The 19,808-nt window shown below is 41.4% G+C and overlaps 1 protein-coding gene across 3 annotated transcripts; it reads left to right on the forward strand.

The window, feature by feature from the left end:
- The first annotated feature begins 3,734 nt into the window (after nucleotides 1-3,734).
- On the forward strand, nucleotides 3,735-19,765 carry LOC116324704 (hemicentin-1-like). 3 transcript variants are annotated; one of them, XM_039608663.1, is made up of 10 exons: nucleotides 3,735-4,040; nucleotides 4,684-4,761; nucleotides 5,179-5,511; nucleotides 8,376-8,711; nucleotides 10,684-11,016; nucleotides 11,437-11,772; nucleotides 14,419-14,754; nucleotides 15,495-15,821; nucleotides 17,087-17,425; nucleotides 17,664-19,765. In XM_039608663.1, the coding sequence occupies exons 3-10, from the start codon at nucleotides 5,373-5,375 to the stop codon at nucleotides 17,807-17,809; spliced, it is 2,292 nt and encodes a 763-aa protein (XP_039464597.1). In that variant the 5' UTR covers nucleotides 3,735-4,040; nucleotides 4,684-4,761; nucleotides 5,179-5,372; the 3' UTR covers nucleotides 17,810-19,765. The 3 variants fall into 3 exon arrangements, with proteins under 3 accessions (XP_039464597.1, XP_039464596.1, XP_039464598.1); XM_039608664.1 differs by having other exon boundaries at nucleotides 3,813-3,858; XM_039608662.1 differs by lacking the exon at nucleotides 4,684-4,761.
- Nucleotides 19,766-19,808: the final 43 nt, after the last annotated feature.

The raw sequence follows: 19,808 nt of genomic DNA on the forward strand, positions 1-19,808 counted from the left end.
TGTTTGAATCAATTTATTAATAACATAAAACCTTTAAACTAATGCAACACGGGCGATCGTGGCTCAAGAGTTGGGAGTTCGCCTTGTAATCGGAAGGTTACCGGTTCGAGCCCCGGCTCGGACAGTCTCGGTCGTTGTGTCCTTGGGCAAGACACTTCACCCGTTGCCTACTGGTGGTGGTCAGAGGGCCCGGTGGCGCCAGTGTCCGGCAGCCTCGCCTCTGTCAGTGCGCCCCAGGGTGGCTGTGGCTACAACGTAGCTTGCCATCACCAGTGTGTGAATGTGTGTGTGAATGGGTGAATGACTGGATATGTAAAGCGCTTTGGGGTCCTTAGGGACTAGAAAGCGCTATATAAATACAGACCATTTACCATAACACATATAACAATGTAACAAATATATTCAAATAAATAAATTTCTCAATACATAACTCATATGGGAACTAATCTTTCTAGAAGTGAAAACAGTCTGTCCGTCCTCTCCTCAGCCTCTCCTTGCTGCCTCATGTCCTCTCTGATGAGGTCTAGCAGCTCATCATCCCCGTCTCTTTTCCTCTTTCTCCCTGTCGTAGGTGGCTGAGCCGCTTCGTCATCACTGTTGTTTTGGTCACCCACTGCTGCGCTTGGCCCTGGAGTGTCCTCAGGGAGAGAGGAAATTAGGACAGGAGGCTTAATGGAAGGCATCTGTCCTATCACCTCATCCATGAGGGCAAACCAGGGCCAAGTAGCAGCAGTGGGCTTCCCACTGACCCCCTCTCCTGAGCCTGGATACTTGCAATCCTAAAGGCAGAGGAAATCAAAAATGACAGCAGGCAAACAAAAACACCACAACAACTCTTAGTAACTGCACATTTATTAACTTGTGTTCTTAAGAATTATCTTCTTGATAACACACATACGTACTTTGTATTCTTTAAAGTTATCTCATGTCTTCTGGCCTGCAAGGGGGTGACTTTCCCCTGCAGGCCCATCCTCTCCAGAATTGTCCTGATCACACACAACAAATAAGAGAAGAAAGGACACCATGGCATATTAGGAGTTGGTGGTATGTGTGTTGGTGTTTCTGGGGTTTGTTTTCCTTTTTCGGCACAGGTAGGCGGGGGGCGGTGTTTGACGGCATGCCGGCACACCTGCGGCGCATCGGACGTCATCAGTGGGAGCATTTAGGGAGCTGAGTGATGGACGTCTGATGTCGGATTATTGTCGTTCCCATAAGTGCCTGTCTCGCCGCCTGCTCGCCTGCCTGTTCCTTTGTGCGCTGGCCCATTTTTGGATCTATGACAGAGACTTACCTGGCGCTGGCCTGCAATCGTTGTTATTCCTGTATTTTGGTGTTTCAAGTAAGCTCTCCAACTCTCTCCGTTCGTTTCAGTTTCATTCTCGATTTTCGCCGGTTATCCGCTAATTCTGTTTTGTCCCTCGTTCTTAGGTAGCTCTGGTTTGCCCATCTATCTGTCTGCATACCTCGGCTCCGTTTCATCCCCCTCGGCTCTGTTTATTTGCACATTTACCCGGTCATTGTATATAGCCCCGTCCCCCTGTAAATATTTCCTGACCACTGTTAATAAATCTGCTTCACCGCAGTTCTGTGCCTGTGTGTGTTTCTGCCACTGAATCCACCCGTTTAAATGCACCTAACATGGCAACTATGTTAATCCCTAAGCCCAAAGGTTTTCACAGCAGAACACCAGAGGAACACCGTCTGGACATCACAGGTTCTGTACAGCAGCGGTCCGTGAGTCGTTTGGTACCGGGCCACAGAGTTAAGGCTCCGGTGTGAAATTTATGGTTTTCAGGGGTTTTATCGTTAACTCTGTTTCCCTGAGTCTTTCCCTTGTTGTAGTTGTGTGTCTTATTTTGAAAGAAATATTTACACGTTACCATAGCGACCAGAGAGCATTAAGTGGCAGAGAGGAGGATGTTACTGTCAATATTGGCGCATTTTCAGGAGGACGCTGCTAATAAAGTTACACAATTACACAGCACATTCACGTCTATTATTATATTTACAAAATACCACAGTTTTTGTCTTGGTCGGATCATTTTATGTGGTTGTATTTATCCGCGATACCTTAAAGGCTCCGTGTCTGACATGAACCGGTCTGTGGCACAAAAAAGGTCGGGGACCGCTGCTGTACAGCATGAGGGTTAATAGGACCGTACTCATATGAATATGATGTGTAAATTGATTTATTCTTGTACATCCACGCCGTAGCGGCCCAATTCTTCACCCCAGTGAAGAGGTGATCGTTTTCTCCTCGTTTTAATAAATTAAGCCGTTTGGTCTTTGTTCCCCACAACATATCACCAATTCGAAAAAACCAAAATTAGCTGTATGTAAGCGGCAATACATGATAAATCGCGGGACCCCCGATACAAGCTGGTTTATGGTTATTTTAAAGAAAAGAAACATGTCTATGCAGATGCCCAAAGCTTAACAAAACGACCGCTATAACAATTTAACTTTTGTACAACCAGATTTTCATATACTTACATTTGAAAGTGTTTTCCTCTCCTGCTTCGACCACCATCGTTATCAGAAACAAATCTCCTCTATGACCCGCAATGAATCCTGGGATATAGTAGGACATGAAGGATACATCAGACCATCCTTAGAATTCAGGGCAAAGTAGGACGCATTTGACGTCATTGCCTCCAAATATGGCATTGGCGCATCCTTTCCCTGAATTCGGACACGACTAACCCTCAAATTCGCGGAAAAGTAGGACACATTTGTCGCCACATTTTGAGTGCTCTTTGAATTCGGACAGTCCTCGTCGCGTCGCCGTGACGTCATTGCCTCCAAATATGGCATTTTAAGCATCCTTCCCCTGAATTCGGACACAGCCAGTGAACATAGGAACACAGGACCCCTTCAAGATAAAACAGGAAATATAAGACGCAGACATGACAACCTGAACTTGATAACATAAGACACAGACATGAAACACATGAAGGGGGAAGGGAGACTTAACAGGGGTTGGAAGACACAAGGGGAATCTAATAACAAAGAACTAGAAAAAACTAATTTGCCTAATCATAAACATCCAAATAAACTAAACTCAAAACACTGGGTCATAAGACCCAGGATCGTGACAAATAATGTGGACTCCGGCTCATATAAGAGTTGTAGGTAATGAAAGAGCAGATAGGTTGGCTAAGGAAGCTATTAAAAGAATACATGTTGATGGCATAACCCAGTCAGATGTTTCTCCATCTTAAAAATAGTGCCACTGAGAAAGCAATGACCTGTTCGTATTCTACTTATAATTATCTCCTCCTACCTATTTAATCCTCTACTCCTCTTAACTTCTATTGTGTTTTGTACTCTATATAAATGTCTCCCTTTTATTTCATTATCCCATGCCATTTTCCATAAATTCTTACTTTCCAAACCATACTTTTTCCTTCAGATTTAGACAATGGTATCTGTGCATGGTGTAATGCTATCGAAAACACTGAGCGTTTGCTTATTAGTTGCAGGAAGTATGTCAGTCAAAGGAGAATGTTGAGGGTAGTAATGGGTAGTACTACAGAACTCAAGTTTGAAAAGGTGACTGAGTGCTTAAGTCATGATGAAGGGAAAGGAGGGGTTTATCAGTTTTTGAGAAATACTGGACTCATCCAGAGGATCTTAGGATTTGGAAGTGATGTAACAATAAACCCAGCAGATGGCAGTAGTGCAACATCTTTGGATGCAAGCTGCTACTAAAACGGATGAACAAGAAGGAGAAGAAGCTGCATCAGTATGAAATACTGGGAGGAGGAACAAGAAGAACTAGAACAACTAGAAGAAGAAAAACAACACCGACAAGAAAAACTAGCACAACAACAGCTGAAAGGCAAAACATTATTAAATGTAAATGTAATCTGATGTGTTCAGGTTTAAACTCAGGTTCAGTTATTGAGTGAAAACACCAACAGACTCAGACGTTTAGGACAAACTAAGAGTCAGATCAGCAGAAACAGAGAACACGGACATGTCTGCTGTAACTGCGTCACTCTGCTCCACGCTGATGTTTGTCCTGTTTGTCTCTGCAGGTCAGATTTCATAATTTAACTGTATTAAAAACAAACGGAGTTAATTTGAGAAAAAAATGGAACGATCGGCTGCATAGTAAAAATATTAATATATGTTTTACTTTTATAAAAGTAAACATTTTCCTGTGAGACAAACAGTTGGCAGTAGAGTTACTTTCGTGCTGGTTCAGTTTGTCCGTGTGTGCAGAGACTGGATGGAGTCACTCAGAGACTAATAAAGTCTTTCTCTTGTATATTCTGAATAATAAATTCATTTGGCAGACTTGGTTTTATGCCGTGGAGCTGGTTAAAGAACAGCTGCGCATTTTTTTTTTTTTTTTTTTTGCTCTTTAAGGCACAAAATGATAAATCGGAGCGATCGGCCAGATCTGTTACTTTCAGCTGTGATTTTCAGCTTTACTGAAGACTTTATTTAAATCCCATCGACACAAAACAATAACAAGGGTTTATGACAAAATAAGAGTCCGATCAGCAGAACTACAGAACCCGTATCTCTGCTCTAACTGCGTCACTCCACTTTGATGTTTGTCATATTTTCGTGTTTATTAACTGTTACAAACTAAACTGTCTCTGAGATAAAGATTAATGAACATTAGCTGGTTTACATGTTACTAACAAAACCCTTATTTTCATATTGTTTCAGTGTGTGTGAAGGAGACACGAGGCTGGGTGGACACTTAACATCTGTAATCCAGCTGTGACAGAGACAAAGAAGTGTAATGTGTGTGTCAGTGTGATGTGTTGTAGTGTCAGGAGTCAGTATACAGCTACAAAGCTTTTAGTTCAGTGTATACAAACAGCTGTAGCTCCATAAAGGCAGCATGCAGAGACTCACAGTGTCTTATAATGAGAGGCTGCTTTCTCTCACACATTATGTTCACTTATTATCAGCACATGTTGTTGTTCTGTGGAAGCTAACATCTTGTAGTTTCTGACACTTTGCATGTTTAGCATGAGGCTAAAATTCCCCCTCAGTGGGTCACTGGTGACCTGCTGAATGTTCAGAGGTTCATTAAATCCAACATGACTAAAAACTCAAATGTGAAAGGAAATAAACAAAATATTTAAAGTCAATCATTCTGATCATAATTGTACTTTGACCTTTAACCTCTCTGCTCTGTGTTGTTTCCTCTTTCAGACCAGAAAACCATCACAGCTGTGCCTGGAGAGGACGTCATTCTGCCATGTCGAGCACTAAACAAGATCATAGCTCTAAGGTGGAGCAGAGCTGACCTGGGAGATGAATATGTGCTTTTGTATCGAAATGGTCGCTTTGTTCCAGATGACCAGCATCCATCTTTTAAGAACCGGGTGGATCTGCAGGACAGACAGATGAAGGATGGAGACGTGTCTTTGATTCTGAAGGATGTGACGATTAATGATGCTGGAACATACGGGTGTCGTGCCGTCATGCAAGAAATATTCTCATGGTGGCTCATCAGAACCATCTACCTTCATGTTGTTCCTCCAGGTGAGTGAGTAGAGTTGAGTGTGTGTGTGATCAGAGGTGAAGCTGCTTCCTGGTTGTTGATGTTTGTTTGTTGTATGGATGAGCTGGTGGATGTCAGAGGGATACAGATGTTTCTCCAGCTGTTGTCTTTGTGGCTGGTAGTCTAGAGTTCACTTGTGTTCACTTATTATCAGCACATGTTGTTGTTCTGTGGAAGCTAACATCTTGTAGTTTCTGACACTCATGTTTAGCATGAGGTTAAAATTCCCCCTCAGTGGGTCACTAGCAGTGTTTGGTAAGTTACTTTAAATTAGTAACTTAGTTACATTACTAGTTAGTTCTATCAAAAGTAACTCAGTTACTTCAAGTTACTCGTTACTTTCAGAGTAGCTAGTTACTAGGGAAAGTAACTTTGGTTTTACTCAGAATTCTCTTGTTAATGTGTTGCTTCCGTAACTGGATACCCAGCAAGAGTGCCAGTATTCTAGCTTGCTTACTTACAAGTGCACTGTGCCACCTACCAATAGAAAGGAAAAAATAATGTGCACATTTCCACGAGAGAAATCCCACGCCTGGACCGTCGTTGACTGCCGCCATGATTCTAGCCTATGTCACAGCGTCATGTGTGCTTTTTACATCCAACACAAAAACTGCAGTCGTGGTGCTTTCGATTGTACTCAGAACTCGGAAATTCTGCCTTCTGAATAAGAAGATGTAGGTAACACCAGACTGCAGATGAGCTGCATACAGAGCTGGACTGGGACAAAAAATCGTCCCGGGCATTTTGACTAGAGACCGGCCCGCCATTATAGGAAAAATCATAAACCCTTTGAATGAAAACAAACACTGTTGTGACAGTGATGTACACTGTTCTGATGGTATATATGTATCAATCTATTAATCGTTTGTTGTAAGACTCAGATAATTATTTGTTAAAAGCTATTTTAAATGAGAATAAGAAAGAAAAGTATTTCTTTGTGCCCCCCTTTCCTTGTTAATGCCCTACATGGACCCCTGGCAACACTTTGCTAGACCCGCCCCTGCACAGTTACCAGCTGTCAGCTACATAGAAAAGGATCCTGGTGTTATTTGTCTCTCAGAAACAGTTCATAACTTCCCTTCAACTCATTCATGTCACCTAAAAGGTAAACCTGTTTCTACATCACCTGTTCAGCTCTGATGATTCAGTAAGGACATCTCCTGGTTTCATCTGCATGTTTCCCTCTCACCAGATAACCAAACCGATATCATGACCAGCAGCTTTACAGCTGTGGCTCCAACAAACATCAGCTGATACTAGAAATTAATATTAAATAAATTCTAACAACAGCTGATCAAGCTTAAACGTGCTGCTGTTGTTTAACGCGACATCTGCTGGTTTCCTCTTTCTGGCGCAAAGTGGGCGATAAACAAACAAGAGAGAAAAGCCGATCAGCTGATCATTGATCAGTTTCATGATTGAAGTAGAAACAGGAGAGAGAGGGGATAGAATAAGAGATGAAGAGGCAGTTGTGCAGCAAAGACAATAACTCCAGCTTTGTGTCTTTTTCATTGTAGCTGAAGTACGGGACAAACTGTGTTCCTTTTCACCTCAATACGAAACGCGTAATATTTTCTCTGAAATTGAGACGATTCTGTTTTTTACGGGACGGTTGGCAACTCTAATCATTAACCATATGAACAAAATAAAGTCACCACACGAAGTAACGAATAACGAGCCTATCTAAATCCCAGTAACGACTAGTTACTGGTTTTGGCATTGTAATGGTCTTTTGCATTTGACGTTTGTTGCATTTGATGTTTGTTAAGCTGGATTTTGTTCCTTTGCGCCCTCCGGTGGTGAACTGTGTAGGGTACAGCTTTGCTGTTTGGGTCTCCACCCAGCCACTTTTTCCTTTGCTAGCGCACATGGTGTCTGCATGCTGCAGCTCACGGTTAGCTCCACACATGGAGAAAATATCGTTTAAAGAGTGGAAATAATTGAGAAAGAAGATGGAGGATAAGGCAATAAGGCCATAGAGGACTATTTAGCACCTCCTGGATGTCAGCTCACGGGGTTTGTGTGTTTAAATGTATGAGATGTATCACTGCTGTAACACCTGTAACATTCAGCAGTCGTCTCATTGTTCTGACACACACAACAAAACTATTGACTACACTACACACTAACTACACAAGATTTGCGCTAAACGTCACAATTCGCTTACATCTCAAAACACCGCCGTCACTCCTAAAACTTCCCCCCGTTTCTTAACAACTAAATGCCGTGTTTTGGTCGACATGGTACATTTTTCGACCAATAGGAAAGGGTGAGTGGGTGGGGGGTTGTTTTTGCTCACAGGCTTTCAAACATTTTCCTTAAAAAACGCCGTTTTTACCGTTTCTTCCCGCAGTAAATATAAACAACGACAGTATTCAGGAAGAAAACCAAACATTGCATTTTTTTTAATCATAACTCTGGTTTTACGTGGCCTCTCAACACAATTTAAAAACTGGTATAAAGTCCACACTTTTTCCGTCAGTTGTTCCGTCTGTCCTGCTCACATCTCCAATGGTTGTACACGTTGTCATTAACGTGGCTTCACTCCACATCAGCCACGCCGCTTTGCTAGCTAAAACACCGGTGTCGGCACATAAGGACGCTGTCATAGCCTGTCAACCACGTTGATTAGCTTCGTATATACGAATGTGAATCGCGTGATAGGCTGGACTATGGGATAGTGGGAACACTGAACATCCGCCAGGTCACCAGCAGAGATTCATTAAATCCAACATGACTAAAAACTCAAACTTCAATGAAATAACCAAAATTTTTAAAGTCAGTCATTCTGATCATAATTGTACTTTGACCTTTAACCTCTCTGCCCTGTATTGTTTCCTTTCAGACCAGAAAAACATCACAGCTGAGTCTGGACAGGACGTCACTCTGACATGTCGAGCTCCAAACAACAAATTCATAGGTGTAGAGTGGAGCAGAGCTGACCTGGGAGATGAATATTTGCTTTTGTACCGAAATGGACAGTATGTCCCATATTACCAGCATCCATCTTTTAAGAACCGGGTGGATCTGCAGGACAGACAGATGAAGGATGGAGACGTGTCTTTGATTCTGAAGGATGTGGCGATTAAAGACGCTGGAACATACAAGTGTCGTGTCTACATGACAGAAACAGACTCATGGCAGCTCATCAGCATCATCTACCTTCATGTTGTTCCTCCAGGTGAGTGAGTAGAGTTGAGTGTGTGTGTGATCAGAGGTGAAGCTGCTTCCTGGTTGTTGATGCTTGTTTGTTGTATGGATGAGCTGGAGGATGTCAGAGGTAGTTTATCCAGAGGGCTGCTTTCTCTCACACATTATGTTCACTTATTATCAGCACATTGTTTTTTGTGGAAGCTAACATCTTGTAGTTTTTCACACAATTTGCATTTGGGTGGGTTTTCAATTTATCGATTAAAATCGATTCTGGCTTCGATAAGGTAAAATCGATTCATTAAAATCCTGAATTGATTTTTTGATATAAATTTATTTTGCCCGAAATGCCAGAACCTCAGGTGAAACCTCAAAAAATTTCAACAACCACCAAACAGCTAAGACAGTAAATGAGAGCAGGTACACGGATTCTGCACAAAGACGTAAACACAAAGCGCGGAGCCTCCGATGGATCAGAATCAGTGAGATGTTGCCTTTCTCACCCAACGGCACCGAAAACGGTCGGGTCTGAAGGCCAACAGCTCGCTGATTCTGATATTTCGGCGGGTCCGTGCTTCGTGTTTACGCCTTTTTTGCGCTGATTCTAAAGCTGTTAGTTTTATCTCTCTACAAACAATATTGACTGAACCAGCAGCAAAAGAAGATCCAAACTATGCTTCACATAAACATTGTCATGGATTCCCTCTGACTTTTGCTGTTTTGCTTCACCCACGATAAAATCACACTTCATGCACAGCTCTCTCTCTCTCTCTCTCTGTACTTCAACTACAGTTTCCTGTCTAAAAATCTGTTTTCTGCATTATTCGCTTGCTTGTTACGCACAAGTCTACCGTTGTTTACAGCGCTGTCGGCCGCTGTTTTTTTTCCCTTTTACATACTTCCGAAAAGAAAACCTAATTTCCGCTGTTCAATACTGAACAAATTTAAACTTTTTAAAATTATGCAAAATGCAAAATGCTTAGCCGTGTCTCTAATAAAACCGCTGTAACGTCAGAGGTAACGTTCATATGTTGATTAATGGTTTTCTTTCGTTTTTGATGTACTGCAGAATATTTTTATAAAATCCCAGGCCTGGAAAACCACCTTCATGTTTTTCTGTGTTTTATCTTCAGCTACTTTGACACAAAGGCATCTGATGTGACGCTCACACCTTTGATAAAGTCTGGAAAGTGTCAGCTTCCTTTTTATAGATACAACAATATGTAAATGTACTGATCTGAATTATAATATTTCTGACTGTCTGAGGCAAAATTTCCCAGATTTAAATCGAGTCAAATCGAATTGAATTGAATCGTGGATCGAATCGATTCGGGACCTTGTGATTCTGAATCGAATTAATTATAGAAATCAGTGACAATACCCAGCCCTACTTTGCATGTTTAGCATGAGGCTAAAATTCCCCCTCAGTGAGTCACTGGTGACCTGCTGGATGTTCAGAGGATGTAGACATATACACGGACCAAACTTCAGTCAGGAGAACAACTTAGATAATCCCTCTACAATACGAGGTTAGTTATTAATATACTGCAACAACATGGGAACAGAGCAGCTGCGAAAGAACTCAATATTAATGAATCAACGGTACGGAAGTGGAGAAAGTGCAGTTTTTCGCTTTCCCCATATTTCAAAACTGCTTTGTCTCTTTGCTATTACTTATTACTTATCTTTGCTATTACTATTGCTCGGCATAATTTGTAGTTGATAATGGTTGTAGCCGCTGCCATGCTTTCGACCAAAACAGGCGCAGCTTGATGACATCATCAACATGTGCTATCACGGTAGAGTGGTATAGTCAAAATCTTTACCGTTGGCAAAATTTATATTGTTTCTACGGTATACCGTTTATACCGCCCACCCCTAATTCAACATGACTTAAAACTCAAATGTCAAAGGAAATAAACAAAATATTTAAAGTCAATCATTCTGATGATAATTGTACTTTGACCTTTAACCTCTCTCCTCTGTGTTGTTTCCTCTTTCAGACCAGAAAAATATCACAGCTGAGTCTGGACAGGACGTCACTCTGACATGTCGAGCTCCAAACAACATCAGAGTTGCAAGATGGAGCAGAGCTGACCTGGAATACAAAAATGTGCTTTTGTATGGAGACAACCAATTTTTTCCAGCCAACCAGCATCCATCTTTTAAGAACCGGGTGGACCTGCAAGAAAGACAGATGAAGGATGGAGACATGTCTTTGATTCTGAAGGATGTGACGATGAATGACGCTGGAACATACGAGTGTCGTGTCTACATGGAACAAATATTATCATGGAAGATCATCAGCATCATCTACCTTCATGTTGATCCTCCAGGTGAGTGAGTAGAGTTGAGTGTGTGTGTGATCAGAGGTGAAGCTGCTTCCTGGTTGTTGATGTTTGTTTGTTGTATGGATGAGCTGGTGGATGTCAGAGGGATACAGATGTTTCTCCAGCTGTTGTCTTTGTGGCTGGTAGTCTAGAGTTCACTTGTGTTCACTTATTATCAGCACATGTTGTTGTTCTGTGGAAGCTAACATCTTGTAGTTTCTGACACTTTGCATGTTTAGCATGAGGCTAAAATTCCCCCTCAGTGGGTCACTGGTGACCTGCTGGATGTTCAGAGGTTCATTAAATCCAACATGACTATAAACTCAAATGTCAAAGGAAATAAACAAAATATTGAAAGTCAATCATTCTGATCATAATTGAACTTTGACCTTTAACCTCTCTGCTCTGTGTTGTTTCCTCTTTCAGATCAGGAAATGATAACAGCTGAGTCTGGACAGGACGTCACTCTGACATGTCGAGCTCCAAACAAAAAGATCATAGTTTTAAGATGGAGCAGAGCTGACTTGGAGCCAAAATATGTCCTTTCATACTGGAATGGTCACTTTGATCCAGATCACCAGCATCCATCTTTTAAGAACCGGGTGGATCTGCAGGACAGACAGATGAAGGATGGAGACGTGTCTTTGATTCTGAAGAATGTGACGATTAATGATGCTGGAACATTCGGGTGTCGTGTCTTCATGGCAGAAACAGACTCATGGCAGCTCATCAGCATCATCAGCCTGAGTGTTGTTCCTCCAGGTGAGTGAGTAGAGTTGAGTGTGTGTGTGATCAGAGGTGAAGCTGCTTCCTGGTTGTTGATGTTTGTTTGTTGTATGGATGAGCTGGTGGATGTCAGAGGTAGACAGATGTTTTTCCAGCTGTTGTCTCTAACTCGTGTGTAAACGTCTGCTGTAACTGTGTCGGTCTACTTGAACTTGAAATCACATCAGAATCAGAATCTTTATTAATCCCTAAAGAAATTATGTGGGTTTACAGTTGCAGACAGATGGCCATGGGCAGGAATGATTTCTTGTGTCATTTAGTGGTGCATTGTGGGTAATCTCAGTCTCTCACTGAGTGTGCTCCTGTGGTTAGCCAGCACGTTATGGAGCGGGTGGGAGGAATTATCCAGCATTGTCTTTATCTTGGACAACATCCGCCTCTCTGATACCACCCTAACAGAGTCCAGCTCCATTCCCATAACATTACTGGCCTTGTGGATGAGTTTATTTAGTCTGTTGGGATGTGCAGCATGCAACAGCGTAGATGGTTGCCCTGGCCACAACAGAGTCGTAGAAAATCCTGAGCATTGTCCAACAGATGTTGAAGGACCTCAGTCGCCTCAAAAACAGAGACGACTGTGGCCCTTTCTGTAAAGTGCTGTGGTGTTTTTAGCCCAGTCCAGTTTATTGTAAATGTATACTCCAAGGTATTTATAGTCCTCCAAAATGTCCACTTTTACCCTCTGGATTGAAACAGGGGTCAAGTGTTTCCTGGTCTTCCTAAAATCCACCACCAATTCCTTGGTCTTTGCCACATTGAGCTGTAGATGATTCTGCATGCACCATGTGATGAAGGAGTCAGCCACAGCCCGGTACTCTGTCTCATTATCCCTGCTGATGCATCCAACCACTGCAGAGTCATCAGAAAACTTCTGAAGATGGGAACACAACAAACATTAGCCCCAAAGCCACAGTGAACAGAGCAGCATAGCGCAACGAATTCAATTGAAATCAATATAAGACTTATTTGTAATGTACATCAACAATTATGTTATGATAAATTACGTAATAACTACAACAGAAGACTTACCTTTGTAGAAATGCTTGGAGCAGACTAACATGTGAGCTGCAGTGTTCTGGGACGTTATATTTGGTCTTCAAATGGCTGCAATCCAGGCCATCTGTCGGCTCTTTGTTACTTCGGAAACATGACATGAACAATTTCTCTTCCACGATGGAATCCGCTAAAAGCCGATCTCTTTACCCATCGGCTTCCTTTCACTGTCATGCGACCGGCTACTGCAGTTAATAATACAACAGCTTCTTGACATTCTTTGTGTTTCTTTTTTATTGCTTTGTGACTGTTTTCTTGTGAAAGCCTGCGTTCACTAGTACCACTTACCAATCCTACAATCCGTTGCGGTTTTGACGTCACATTTTCGAGCTCTATTGTCTTTAGCCTCTCTGATCTTGTCCTTTAGTAACACCTGGACCCTTCTTGTCATTGAGGAAAGATGTGGTCTGTCCCCCTCTGGTGGGAGCTATGGCAGAGTGGATAGTGGTACATGCTGGCAGAGGGAGGAACATAAGCAGCCCCCAAGATTACATGGGTAAATTCCCTGGGCAAATAATACAGCCTGAGTCCAACAGTGCACAGTTCAGTGTCCAGGCAGCATTCTTTGATTGATTTGTGGGCAAGGTTTCACCACCAGTTGTTAACAAGAAGAGTAAGCTCCCCTCCTTTCTGCTTACCGCTTGTGGCACTGTCCCTGTCCGTCTGAACAGTGTGGAAGCCTTCCACAGATGTGTTATCGTCGGAAATGTCCTGATGCATCCATGATTCTGTGAAACACATCAGGCTACACTCCCGATATTCCTTCTGACTCTGTGCTAGCATCGTTAGCTCATCAATTTTATTTGCTAATGACTGAACATTTGTTGTTCACATCCTTGTTGTGTTTTCCTCCAGATTTCAGCTGGCACGTCTGTGGGTCTGAGTACTATCAGCTGCTCTCTCGAGTAAACAGCCTGTGCAGTATGTAGAAGTTGTGCTGTGGTCCTGTTGCTCGATAAAAGGAACATTTCCCAACCCCAAGTAGATCAAAAACTCTCTCAATCCACATGATTAAAATAAATTTTTTAAAACAGACGCAAGTACAAGTAAAGAAAAAAATAAGTAATAAAAAAGCTAGACTAAAGAGAAAAAGTGGGAACAACTGGAAAAGGCAGCATGCTTGTTGATACATGTGCACTACTACCTGGTGCACACCTGGAAATCTAGCTGGTACAAACTAAATAATGTTTATATCTGTGATAAAGATTATGTGTCTGGTTTACATGTGAATGATTTGTTTGAAATAATTATTTTTTTATATGGACTCTTTTTCTGTGTGTATGAAGGACATACAAGACTGAGTGGGCACTTAACATCTGTAATGCAGCTGTGACAGAGACAAAGATGTCTAATGTGTGTCAGTGTGATGTGTTGTAGTTTCAGGAGTCAGTATACAGCTACAAAGCTTTTTGTTGCTGACATCCATGAACATATACAACAATTTGTTGTTTATTTCTTTTGACTCAAATGTCAAAGGAAAAAAACCCCAAAATATTTAAAGTCAATCATTCTGATCATAATTACACTTTGACCTTTAACCTCTCTGCTCTGTGTTATTTCCTCTTTCAGTCCAGAAAACCATCACAGCTGTGCCTGGACAGAACGTCACTCTGACATGTCGAGCTGCAAACAACAACATCAGAGCTGTAAAGTGGAGCAGAGCTGACCTGGGAGATGAACATGTGCTTTTGTACCGGGATGGTCACTTTGTTACAGTTTACCAGCATCCATCTTTTAGGTACCGGGTTGATCTGCAGGACAGACAGATGAAGGATGGAGACGTGTCTTTGATTCTGAAGAATGTGATGATTAATGATGCTGGAACATACGAGTGTCGTGTCTACATGGCAGAAACACGCTTATTAAAGCCCATCAGCATCATCACACTGAAAGTTCTTCCTCCAGGTGAGTGAGTAGAGTTGAGTGTGTGTGTGATCAGAGGTGAAGCTGCTTCCTGGTTGTTGATGTTTGTTTGTTGTATGGATGAGCTGGTGGAAGTCAGAGGGAGACAGATGTTTCTCCAGCTGTTGTCTTTATGGCTGGTAGTCTAGAGTTGCAGAGCTTTAAATTCAGTTTAATCTGTTGATAAATCCCTATTTAACAGTTTAACATCATCAGTAATGCTAACGCGGAAGTCTGTAAGTGCGTCGATATATTAAACTTTCCTGTTTGACAACATGTTCATGTTTTTCCATGCAGGTGAGGTTTGAAACAAAACTGTGTTAATCTCTCAAATAAAATGAATCCACAGCATAAGTCGGGTTTGCAAACTATATTGTGACAAGCTGAGAATTCTTACAACAAAGGACCCACACTGAGGTTGAGCCTGCTATTCCACCTGAAGTGGGGAGGTCGAGCTCTTTATTGAACAGTACGCTTTAGTACACGGTGCTTCAGAGGGTCAATAACCTTTGAACTCTCTCATGGCGAGAGAGTCTCTTTCAGCTTTATCTTTTAGCATGAGGCTAAAATTCCCCCTCAGTGGGTCATTGGTGACCTGCTGGATGTTCAGAGGTTCATTAAATCCAACATGACTATAAACTCAAATGTCAAAGAAAATAAACAAAATATTGAAAGTCAATCATTCTGATCATGATTGTACTTTGACCTTTAACCTCTCTGCTCTGTGTTGTTTCCTCTTTCAGACCAGAAAACCATCACAGCTGAGTCTGGACAGGACGTCACTCTGACATGTCGAGCACTAAACAAGATCATAGTTCTAAGGTGGAGCAGAGCTGACCTGGGAGATGAATATGTGCTTTTGTATCGAAATGGTCGCTTTGATCCAGGCAACCAGCATCCATCTTTTAAGAACCGGGTGGATCTGCAGGACAGACACATGAAGGATGGAGACGTGTCTTTGATTCTGAAGGATGTGACGATTAATGATGCTGGAACATACGAGTGTCGTGTTGTCCAGGGACAAGGTTTAGAGATCATCAGCAGCATCTACCTTCATGTTGTTCCTCCAGGTGAGTGAGTAGAGTTGAGTGTGTGTGATCAGAGGTGATTTCTAATTACTGTGTCTGAAAAGCAACTTAATTACTCAATAAGTAATTTAACTAAATACTTCTTAAAAACCTTGAGTGGACAAACAATAGAAATTAAACTCTTTAAATAATAAATAATTTTTTTAAAGACGGAGTCTCTACAGCAATGGCCCCCAACCTTTTTTGCGCCACGGACCGGTTTGTGCCTGACAATATTTTCACGGACCGGCCTTTAAGGTGTCGCAGATAAATATAACAAAATAAAACTAGTAGCAGTACCGAAAAAAAGAAGAATTATTCATAACACACGTGAAAAGACCCAGGAAAACAGAGTTAACGAAAAAAAACCGACAACAAAATAACGCTAAAAACCGATATTGGCCCAGTACCAAATGACCGGTCCGTGGCCCGGGGGTTGGGGACCGCTGCTCTACAGTACGCAGCGGTAGCATCTCTTTCACAGTGTAGCCTGCAATTATTTTTTTAAGCTCACCTTCAGACGCTTTCTGTGCTGCTGACGTAAAATCAGGTTTTGCTGCTTAGCAGGAGTTGCCGCGGTGTTATCCATGGATGATGAACAAGGATCACTCAGAAGTGTTCGTCTATGCTCTGTGTCAGGCGCTTCAGTAGATTACTCGTGCTATTAACAGCAGCCGATGGTTTTTACATATTACCGTAATGTTCTTGCCTGCTTGTTTCAGAAAAGTGAAGAGACGGGAATATGTCCATTTCATAAAACAGCCACTCGCTTCAGCTGAGTCCGACATCTTCCGCTGTAGAATACGACTATGCAGCAAACTGGCGCGAAATGACGTGCAGCTGCACTACAGCGATGTTAAAGTAACAGAGTTTATTTTTATCTTTAGAAGATAAATTATTGAAATTAAATAATGATATTCATCGATATTCAGTGGAAAAGTAATTTAATTACAGTAACGTGTTACACCCAACACTGCTTACAAGGACATTATACTGCCGCTGTCAAATCATCAAAATTTAAAACAAATGTCCTCATATGTGGATCTCATTTTACTCAGAAACTCAGGAAAAAAAATAATGCTATTTATTTATGCTTGCTAAAAAGATAATTCTTTGTTTTTACATTCATAGGGTCCCAATCAGTCCAAATAGCAAAGAGAAATTAAAAATGCATGCCATGAAAGAGTTCAGGTCTTAAAGTCAATCATTCTGATCATGATTGTACTTTGACCTTTAACTTCTCTCCTCTGTGTTGTTTCCTCTTTCAGAGCAAAAAACCATCACAGCTGAGTCTGGACAGGACGTCACGCTGACATGTCGAGTTCCACAAGGCAAACCCATCAGAGCTGTGAAGTGGAGCAGAGCTGACCTGGGAGATAATGATGTGCTTTTCTACCGGGATGAGCAGCTGGATCCAGATGACCAGCATCCATCTTTTATGTACCGGGTGGATCTGCAGGACAGACAGATGAAGGATGGAGACGTGTCTTTGATTCTGAAGGATGTGACGATTAATGATGCTGGAACATACGAGTGTATTGTCTTCATGGCAGAAACACACTCATGGAAGTATATCAACACCACCTACCTTCATGTTGTTCCTCCAGGTGAGTGAGTAGAGTTGAGTGTGTGTGTGATCAGAGGTGAAGCTGCTTCCTGGTTGTTGATGTTTGTTTCTAAAGATGTTGTTGATGAGACTTTGTAGAAAGCAGCTGGTCTGAGTGATGTGATCAGAGTGCAGTAGATAATGTCTGACAGCAGTTTGAAGAGGAAATGGATTCTGTTCTGTTCTTCACTCATCACCTACCTGACAGCTGACACCTCACACCTGTTTCTCACCTGCAGGTCAGCCAGGAGGACACAGAGTGGATGGATCAGTTGGACTGCTCATTGGTCTGAATGTTTTTGCCGTGTTTCTTGTTGCTGTTGTTATTGTTTTTGTGATCTATAGGAAATATGAACGAGAGAACGGGGATTTTAACTCCTACTAACCTCTAACCTTAGGAGGTAGAAACGTCTCAGAGGTTTTTCCAGCGTTGAGTCTGCTGCCGCTGTTCAGAGTTCTGGGTGTTGTCAGTGTTTAAAATCATACAGAAACAGATGAGCTGAGCACAGACAGCAGGCCTACAAACCCTGTATGTATATTTCATTTTTACTCAATGTTATTGTCTTGAGGTTTAAAAGATTGTCCTACTGATCAACAGACCAAACGGCCTCTTCGGACTTCCATGCAAACAAGAACTGTTGGCTCCACCTTTAAAAAATAAGAGGAAGTGAAGCGATCATCCATCTTTGATTCCTGGTTCACACTGAAACACGAGGAGTCGGAGGGCTTTTCTTCTTCTCTGATGTGTTTCTGCCTCCTCGTCTGAAGGAGGTGATAAAGTGAAGGAAGCACAGGTGTGTCCTTAGCAGGAGAGTTTTACCTTCAGTTTTAATAGAAGGCAACAGCTGGAGGATAAACAAGTCTTCATTTTTATTAGAAGCTTATTAAACAAAGATTTCTTCTTTTCTTTAATGAAACTTTGATATTAGTAAATTACACAGAAACATCAGTCAGTAGTTACAGGTATGTAAACACTCACTCACTGTTTTAAATGTTACCTTCTCTTATTTCCTACAATGCATCCTAAATTACTCACATCTCACTCCCTCTCACTGGAGGAGAGGAGTCAAGGAAACAAGGATTTAAGTGGAGCACAGGTGCAGCCCAGCTACAGCTGTGTTTATGATCTCAGGTGTTGCAGTGTTCATCACGTTTTATTTTTATGCTGACTTTAAATTCACAACATGGATCAAAGTGAAAGACTTTGAAGTTTAACTCTTCCTCCCTCCATGGTTGTACTTGTGTGTCACACCTCTTTGACACATTAAAAACAAAAGAAGCTTCTGGGAAGGATCACCTGTGCAGCCTCCTCTCTCCTCCGTCCTCCACATGTGCTTCTAATACATCCTACAACATGAGAGAAGCATCACTGATGATCTGCTTGTATCCATGTTAGTGTTAAAGTCCAACATCCCCCTCTAGTGGCCATATATAAACCATGTGTGAGGAGGATGGTGTTAATGTAAACTCTGATACATTTTTTGTTATGACTTTAATATGAAGGTAAACATCAAAATTGCAACATCAAGGGTTTTTTTGTTTCTTTATCAAAAATGTGAAATCTTGTTCAGTTGTAACTTGTGTGTTTAATATTATACTTACTGAGTGTTGTTCACTGTGAGCTGGACTGTGTGTTTGTGGTCTGTGGTTAACTGAAGCTAACAGCTCTGCAGTCGTCCAGCATCCTGTTTCTGAGGACAGGGCTGTTTATTTTAAACACTGGAAGGAACCTGAAGGCATCATTTGGATAAGTAAAAATATTAATGAGAGACACTGAGATATCAGTGTCTTTATTTAAATTGTGAATCTGACTTTTATAAAGTTGATCATTTGGTAGTTTCTGTGACATCCTGACATGTTGAACATCATATCACACCCAGAAATATGCATGAAAAACCTGCTCCACTTCAACATGATTTATCAACAATGTTTTTCCACCATCTTTTTTGCAATTTCCAAATAACATAAATGTGGTTTTATTCAAATTTAGTGATAACTTATTTCTATCAAACCATGTTTTCAGTTGAAGCATTTCTTGTGTGAAAATTCACAAAAGCTCCTGCAAAGTCTCTCCAGCAGAGAAAATATTTGTATCATCCACAAATAAAATAAACTGTAATAGCTCTGGATGTTTTACATATATGATTAATGTACAGGATAAATGTGTCAAACAGAAAATTTAAGTTGTTCTGGTTTGGTTGATTGATTTTTATGATATTGAATTGATAAGAAAATAAAGACTAAACCACAACCTCAGCCTAAAAACATCTGGCACAACATTCGGTGTCTTTAATGATTTGTTCAATTTGTTGTAAAGAATAAAGACCATTCTCTAGTAGTAGTTGTTGAATATTTGCTCAGTGTGTTCTTTTATATGATTTCAA

This window comes from Oreochromis aureus, linkage group 3 (genome assembly GCF_013358895.1).
Source record: "Oreochromis aureus strain Israel breed Guangdong linkage group 3, ZZ_aureus, whole genome shotgun sequence".
Lineage (NCBI taxonomy): Eukaryota > Metazoa > Chordata > Actinopteri > Cichliformes > Cichlidae > Oreochromis > Oreochromis aureus.